The sequence below is a fragment of the Carya illinoinensis genome, chromosome 15 (genome assembly GCF_018687715.1).
Source record: "Carya illinoinensis cultivar Pawnee chromosome 15, C.illinoinensisPawnee_v1, whole genome shotgun sequence".
Lineage (NCBI taxonomy): Eukaryota > Viridiplantae > Streptophyta > Magnoliopsida > Fagales > Juglandaceae > Carya > Carya illinoinensis.
Window position 1 is genome coordinate 3,129,890 of NC_056766.1, and position 8,833 is coordinate 3,138,722.

An 8,833-nucleotide genomic window follows, 5' to 3' on the forward strand; every position below is an offset into this window, starting at 1 on the left:
TTGTTTAAGGCAAAAAATGTGCATATGTAGCACATGTTACGATACATGCCCAAATATGCATCTAAGAGAGATTCATGTAGAGATAAGAGGAGAATGGAAGATCATTACATGCAATGAAATATAGCACATGTTTCTTGATCCCTAGTTGTTATTTTGAGGTCATGTATATAGTATATATAATATATATATACACAATTTAAAAAAAAAAAAGATAAAGAAGAGATTAATGGAAGATCATTACATGCAATGAAATATTCTTCCATTTTATTAATATTATAAAAATTAATAAAGACTTGGCAAAGTCCAATTAGTTAGTTTTTATTCATCTTCTGGTCACAATGTGTTATAATTGCACTGTCAATTATTTTATAGCTTTAAGAAGTGGTAGTTAGGTTGTCATTATATATAATAATATTGTCATGTATGATAACCGTCCCAAACTAATTACCATTTAATGAAAATAATCTTGCCAATAAGAGGTGCCACATAGGTAGATTATTGGAGCAATTCAAGCAATTAGCAATAATAAATAAATTATAAAAATATAAATACTTTTTATATGAAAATATATATATATATATATATATATATATTAAAAAAAAAAAAAAAAAAAGAAGCCAAAAGAAGTGAGGAATTGAGACATGTCCACCATTTCTCACCTGAAAGCAGCATAATTGAACAAATTACCTACTTCGATTGTTGACATGCCATCACTGCAAACTTGACATGGAGTACACTTGGCCAATATATAACAGGCAAGCAAGCAAGCTAGAAAGGGTTTGTGTCTTCAGAAGTGAGCCAAGAGATATAGCTAGCCTGCCATCATGTCTTTGACCTATATATATATATAACTTATAAATTGGGTGCAAATGAATTTGGAACGTATGTTGAAGCTTAATTACTCATGTCTATGACTTTATGATTGAGAGTCGGGATTATTAGAACTTATACAGTACTACTGGGAATATGTTCGTCATGACCATTTTAAGATCAGGTTAATATCTCTTGAAGCTGGTAGCTAAACTGTCATTATCTTATGCCACTACTAATATATATTTAAAGATATCTCAATGGATTGAGAAAATATAAGGAATATATATATATATATATATATGCGCGCGAAGTCATGAGATAATTTGCTAGCTATCTAGGATTTCTTTTTGTTTTTTGTTTTATTGTCAGCTTAAATTCAGATGAAATTATTAGATAATATTATATTTAAAGTAAAACACGTATAATGACCATGAAAATATTGATATTTTATATTACATGATTAATATTATCCAATATGATCATATATATTAATTATTAGTTATAAACTTTTGCATTCATGATCATTTGATTTCCCATGCATGATACAACCAACATCAAGTAGTATATACTACTGGGAACATGAATGAGCAAAATTTGAGCGAGCTAGCGTACTGTTTGGTCACCGAGGTCGTTTTTGTTTGCAAGTTTTTCCACTAATCACAGTTAAGATTAATGTTTTTCATATTTTTTTGGAAAAGATGGAAAACAGATCATGCATCAATATTAGAAGTTCGAAGTTCGAAGTCATTTTCAATATAATAGCTAGCCAAACTCACCAAGCTCAATAAGTTTCCTGCTGTATATCATGTTATGAAATTTGAATAGTGCAACATTAATTTACTTAGTTCAGTACTTTTTTTTTCCCCCTCTTTATAGCCGAGAAAGTGCGTACCAACAGCTAGTGCTGACACTAGTTTCATGTGTTTTCGAATCATGTTTCTATTGTGTCAAGTTATGGACATTCGACTATATGAGTCAATCCGAATATGACTCATTAAATTAAAACGAGTTAGACCTTCAAATCTTAATGCGACTCATTTTAACAACGGGTTATGTCGTGACACACATTTTGACCCGTTTAATAATGAATTAAAAATAAATTAACATAATACGACTTATTTCAACTTGTTTCATATAAATGAGTTGAACAAATTGCTCACATAACTCATTTGATCTGATTTACATGATTTCACATAAAAGTTAGAATCTATATTTATTAGTAGCCGCAATATCTCAAAAAAGAAAAGAAAAGAAAAAAACAAAAAGACTACTTACTAACAAAACATATGATCAATATTTTTTAGATTATAATCTATAATATTAAAACCAATAATAATAAATATGAGCATATATCTAAAATTATAATTCTTATAATAAAAATATAAGTATATTGAGAAATATCAAGATTAAAATCTAATAATAATAAAATTATAATTTTGAAATAAAATTTAAATAAATTACCGTGATCAGTTGATTTTGGAGTAAACGGGTTAACTTGATTATTAATTGTGTTGAATTTAGTGTTCATGTCACATATTTGGGAGATATTTACTGAAGCCAGCATTTGGGAGATATTTACCAGAGCTTATGAAAGCATTTGGGAGATATTTTTAATTCATGAAGCCAGCATCACTAGCAACCATACCGCGCCCTACAGCAAAGCGCATTAATGAAGGATATCCTTCATTGGCCAGCAAGTTTTGCAAAGCGAGAGGAGAACTACTGCATGCAAAAGTGTATATATATATAACAAATAATACTTATAGTAGTGATTGCAGTAGTGAGCGTGTAAATGTCGTATATTAATCAATTTAAATAAGTAAATAAATATGAGATCTATATAAAGAGAAAATTAAATTTTTAATAATAAATTTCACTCTTTTTTAAAATAATTAGACAACACTTACACTTCACTACTGCATGCAAAAGATATATTTTTCTTTTAGAAATAATACTGGCTGGTAGTCGTGAGTGTGTAAGCGTCATGTAATAATTAAAAAAAAAAGAATAAATACGTTACTTATATGAAGAGAGAATTAATTTTTTAATAGTAGACTCCATTTTTTTCAAAACAAATATGCAACGCTTGCACACTTGAGATTGTATATAATATTAGTAATTGTTTTTACTCTAAGTGCATGTGTGTGTAAAAAGGTGGGACTTAAATAGTCAAAGTAGTTTGTTGCATGTTTTCAGGAAGTGAGTGTTGATGTAAAAGGTGAAGGTTATGGTCGATCAAGAGAGAATATTAGAGGTGGGGGTTGCTTAATTACATGGGTTATATTCTTCTTGGGCGGAAGGTAAGAGATGATCTAAAAGGTATCTTATGGTTTTCAAACAGAGACATTTTGAAGGAAATGCATGGATGTTTTGGCTGTGCAAGTAATAACAGAAATGCTTTTCATTTTTTACTGTTTGATGATAGCTATTTGGAATCCTTTTCTTTATTCTTGTAATTGCACGCAACATGACCTGTACGCACAGATCATCGATAAAACAAAACACATTCAGATCATCAGATATTAATCGAGCCAGGCCGTCGGTCAGGTAATATTGTTATTATTCTAACGGTTAATTTATTTCTCATCTGATATTGACCAATGACTTTAATTTCTATAAACCAATATTATTGTACCGGCTGTATATGTGATATATAATTCAAAGCATGCACTTATATATTAAGCATCGTAGGACACTTGACTACTCGATCGTGGTTACGATATATATGATATGAGTAATGCTATATATAATCGTGGAGTGCATAAGTATCGTATAGTTTCTTTAAAAAAAAATGAAGTCTACTATTAAAAAGTAATTTTTTTTTTATGTGAGTTTCATATTTATTCACTTTTTTCAAAATGATTGCGCGACATTTATGTACTCATGACTGTAAGTATTATTTCTTATATGATATATATATATATCTATATATCAAGCATTATTGTATAATTCAATTTAGCATACATATAATTAATGAGTAATGTTAGATACAGTTTTAAAGTCTGTAAACTCAGCGCACTATCTTTGAAAAAAAGTACGTAAGACCCATCATTAAAAAATTATTTTTTTATGTGGGTTTTATATTTACACATTTATTTTTAAAAGGAGTACTACGCAAAATTTATACATTCTTAGACTGCAAATATCATTTAATTAATACAAAACCCTTCCCACCGTTATTGGTGGCTTCAATATATATATATATATATATGTAATTATTAAGTCCAAGACCGGCAACTTAATGATAAGGATGAATATTCAATGTAATTCCCTCTTGATCAGGTTACACGTACTTTAGAAAAACGTAATTAACTCATCTACAAGATCGATCAAAGTCTTTTCTCAAACTTTTTGGTTAATATTTTCATTGACCATGCTAGCTAGCTAGGAACATATATATATATATATATATAATATAACCTCAAGCATGACAATAATATATATATATATATATATTGCATTTCAATTTTTTTTTTCTTTTTGGGTATTCATGTGAATAAATCATCTAATATCTGATCATAATTAGATTATTTAAAGCATGCGAAAAAATCATATGTACAAGTCATGAAGAAGTGCATGCATTTATATCATGCATGCTGCATGGCTGCCTCCAATATTTGCCCTAATTATTATATACGGGTAAGAAAATAATTAGCGTAACAAGTGTCTTTCTCATTAATTAATTAATATAAGGAAATTTGCTTTTGGCATAAGAATTAATGAATTTACCAAATCAAATATAAATATCCTAGAATGACAACATGATCTTCATTTCTGTTGCGATCATTTTCAAATTTTTGAGATATCACCTGATCATCATCAACTTGACCACTTCCCATAATAATGTTTACTTTTCCAAGTAACCCACCTTACATCCATTAATTTAGACAGGTGATCTTAATTTGATTGAAGTAATTGATTGGATTACTTTTCTTGTTGACCGTACCTTGGTAGCTAGCTAGCTACCAAGCTCATGCGATTTGCCTTATTTCTAATATATATTTTCCTATTATTTATTTATTTATATTACCATTCCCATGAATTGCATGAAATTAACAAGTTAAAGAAGGAGAAAAAAAGAAAAAGAAAAAGGAGGTGATGTTACAGGATTTTAATTCTAAAGCTCATACAAACCCAAATAGACAAGCTAATTCTCATATAAGTTCTTTGTAAAAAATTAATGGATTCTATTAATAAAAAATAATTTTTTTTACACTTTTTTAAAGTGGAGTATATTATTTTGTTTGCACGGGACTTGTCTATTTAAAACTTGTATAAATCATTTCTCCACAAAATATTGTTACCGAAAACCAACCTGGTATTGATGGAATGGTCATCAAGATATTATAATATCATGCATGGACTAATTATTAATTAAGATAATTAATTAATGAAAAAAAAGAAAAAAGAAAAAAGAAAAAGAGAGAGAAACTAATTAAGAAAAATTCATGTTTGATAGGATGGAGCTGTTGGCCGATTGGCACATCGATGGATGGATCGATATTCGATCGTCCTCCAATCCACCAGTTACAATTAGATACCGATTTTATACCAACTAGACCAATGAAATGATGGATGGATGTATAATTTAGCTGATTAATGTTGATGTGAATAGATAATCTATTTATTTTGTTTTAAGCATATAATTTAGATATCATTGGAATTAAGAAAGGTTTTCCATTTCGTGGGGTATGAAATCTTAATCAGTTAAGAAACACATTATATATTATACTTCTCATGACTTGTCATCTGCATCATGCAGCAATTGCAAGTATACATATATCTCTATCTATACATGATATATATATATATATATATTGGAAAAAGGCAGACGGTTTGCCCCTACTTTTCTTGATGCTGTACTTGCACGGCATTATTTGGTTAACCCTGCAAGCTGCACTTACATCTCCTTCAAACCAATATATCTTCATGAACAAATATTGCAGAAAAATATTATATGTTCTGATAAAGTAAGGATGAACGTACAATCTTTTTGAGAAAACAGTTCGGCAAAAGGAATTTACTGTGCGCAAACCCGAACCTAAAACTTGCATTTTTTACAGGGTCATGATGCCTTATATCACCTTTTGTGGCTAAAAAACAAAACCAAAATGAAAGAGAAGAACGGCATCGATCCTAGCTTGTTTTGTATCGACTATATATCTTGATCAAGAAAATTCCTTCAAACTCTACTGTATTTGCTGTACTGAGAGGCACAGGCACATGATCATGATCATCGATGATCCATAGCTGATTCCCAGTTATATATATGATCAGTTTTCGATCTGCTCAAGAATAATTCATTAATGTATGACAACCTTAACATTTCCATACTAATGAATGAATGAAGTAATAGAGATAATAAAACTGCTTCCACTGAGAAGCATGATTTGCTAAATATAGCAAATTAAAATGTCGACATTTTCCCTAAAGAGATCATATTCATGATCATTGACTAAATGTACAAGAACTTTTTATGTGGTATCGAGATGTTGTAATCATATATCTTTTTTAGTTAAAGTTTATGGTGGGTGAAAACCATTGAGCTAAATTAAATTTGTAGTGGGGGGCACATATGCATATATATATATGTATGTATGTATGCCTGTATATGCATGCATGGTCGACGTCTGATCTCCATAAATCCCTTTGCTATTGCATGCAGATGATCATGAACTTATCTCAATCTGATTAAATGAAAATAAAGATAGATAAATACCTCATGATAAGCAAAAAAAAAACAAGGAAACCTCTTTAGAATAGGAGAAATGTCCCTTTAATAAAAACTATAAGGTGTCGATAAATCCCTTGTTTGATTTAACGTAGTACCATGGATTGAGAGAGAGAGAGAGAGAGAGAGAGAGAGAGAGAGAGAGAGAGAGAGAGAGAGAGAGAGAGAGAGAGAGAGAGAGAGGAATGAGAACAGTTGGGAAATTTAGAGAGTTCGATCGTATGGTACGTAGCCCAAAGAATGCAATAAAGAGACATATATATTAATTGGCTCTACGCATAATTAATACATATGCAAAGGCTAAATGTGTCGTGTAAAACCAACAAAAGTGACTTGCCATCCATAACCCTAAACCAACCCTCCCCCACTTTCTTATTCCGTTGGTACTAATTTCTTCTACTCCTATATATCTTCCTGTGGACTTCTCTTTGGTGTATTTGATGTCATAGAATTATCAAAGCTAGCTAGCTCCATCGGTCGGTGGCACCCACAACGCTCTTGCGCACTAGCTGCTGCCATGGAGGATTCTGCAGCCGGTTCCAGTGATGATGCCAAGAGTAATACTACTTGTCCCCGAGGTCACTGGAGGCCCGCTGAGGATGAACAACTCCGAAAACTGGTTGAAAAATATGGTGCTCAGAATTGGAACTCGATTGCAGAGAAGCTTCAAGGAAGATCAGGTATTATATCAAACTCATCAGATTACCCTCCTTCTCTCTCTTTCTGTGGGAATTTTGGATCTTAGTAGATATTAGAGTTTCAAAGCTTGGAATTGAATATCCTATTGAAAAAAGTCTGTTAGTCTTTTCGACTTCCTAATCTGATGATAAAAAATATAATTAATTTAGGGGATAATCGATCATATTCCTTGTATATATATATCATGATACGAAAGAAAAATGATCAAATCTATTCCTCTCCCCGACTCTCTCTGTCTCGAAGTAGTCTGTATGTCAAATGAGTTTTGTAATTTTATTTTTCCTTTTTATGTAAAAACGTGTAGGGAAGAGTTGCAGATTGAGGTGGTTTAATCAACTTGACCCTAGGATCAACAGACGGCCATTTACGGAGGAGGAAGAAGAAAGACTTCTGGCAGCTCACCGCATTCATGGGAACAAGTGGGCTCTCATAGCAAGGCTATTCCCCGGTCGAACGGATAACGCTGTGAAGAATCACTGGCATGTGATCATGGCAAGAAAACAAAGAGAACAATCCAAGATATGCGGAAAGAGAACATACCAAGATGTCTACAATGACTCCAAAACCTCTAATAATTTTAATGAGAGGAAAACAACATGTCAAGGGGAGCTTATCTCAAGAATTGGGTCAGAGAGCAGCAGATTCTTTGAATTCCGAAGCCCCAATAAAGAAAAGATAGCTGCTGATTCACCTTCAAGTTGTTTGCTTTCTTGGAACTTCACCTCAATGGCAACAGTAGCAAGTAACAACTCACCTTCGATGGATTTTCTGAGAAGATCATCAGACGGAAGGGACTACTTCAACTCAAGTTCTAGGCGTTGCATTTCTGAGTACTCAAAGATTTCAGATCAATATCTTCATAGATACCATCCAACTTCTTCGGTTTATGGCGGTTACCGGCGGCCAGGTTCCACTACTACTACTTTTGGACTTCAAAACTACACCAAGGTTGTTCCTAGTCCGTTTGGCTACCTTAACCTTGGTAATGATCATTATGAAGTAACCAATGGAAGGACGTCCAATAGATCAGATCAGTTACTGAGTTTTTGCGAGAAGTCAGTACCCACATTAGCAAAGTTGAGGGCAACTACAGAGCAAGAGCAAGGAGATGAATCCATTAATGAATCAAAGGAAATCCCCTTCATCGATTTTCTTGGTGTGGGAATCTCTTCTTGATTATCACAGAACAATCCCCCGCGTTTTTTTTTTTTTTTTTTGTTTTTTTTTTTTTAATTTAACTTCTTATATATTACATATAGATATATAATAATTATGTTTCCAGTTTAACCCCTCGAATCTTGTGCTATTTATTGTTGGCATCATATACAAGGTTCAGAAATTTCCTAGTGATCATTTTCTACATATGACACTTAGCAGTACCCCCTTTGAAATTTACTAGCTGTTGCCTGATTATAGATGGAGATAGGGCATTTTTAGCATATCTTCTTGTAGGCCGTGCAAGGTGGTTACTTAATTATTCTCTAGATTAGACATATATTTGAAGAATCCTACCTTACTTTGCTCTTAAAAATCGTTGAAGTTCTTGGTTTCGATCATTTTCTTGTCCTATCTAAATCAATGCATGCATTA

At 31.8% G+C, this 8,833-nt stretch overlaps 1 protein-coding gene across 1 annotated transcript; it reads left to right on the forward strand.

The window, feature by feature from the left end:
* Positions 1-6,915: 6,915 nt before the first annotated feature.
* LOC122297337 (trichome differentiation protein GL1-like) lies at positions 6,916-8,624 on the forward strand. The gene is made up of 2 exons (XM_043107375.1): positions 6,916-7,224; positions 7,548-8,624. The coding sequence occupies exons 1-2, from the start codon at positions 7,062-7,064 to the stop codon at positions 8,417-8,419; spliced, it is 1,035 nt and encodes a 344-aa protein (XP_042963309.1). The 5' UTR covers positions 6,916-7,061; the 3' UTR covers positions 8,420-8,624.
* The last annotated feature ends 209 nt before the right edge of the window (positions 8,625-8,833 follow it).

Bases quoted from the DNA above. Each gene is read 5' to 3' on its own strand.
- LOC122297337 (XM_043107375.1), top strand. From the start codon at position 7,062: ATGGAGGATTCTGCAGCCGGTTCCAGTGATGATGCCAAGAGTAATACT. The intron at 7,225-7,547 runs GTATTATATCAA...AAAAACGTGTAG, and splicing joins GAAGCTTCAAGGAAGATCAG to GGAAGAGTTGCAGATTGAGG.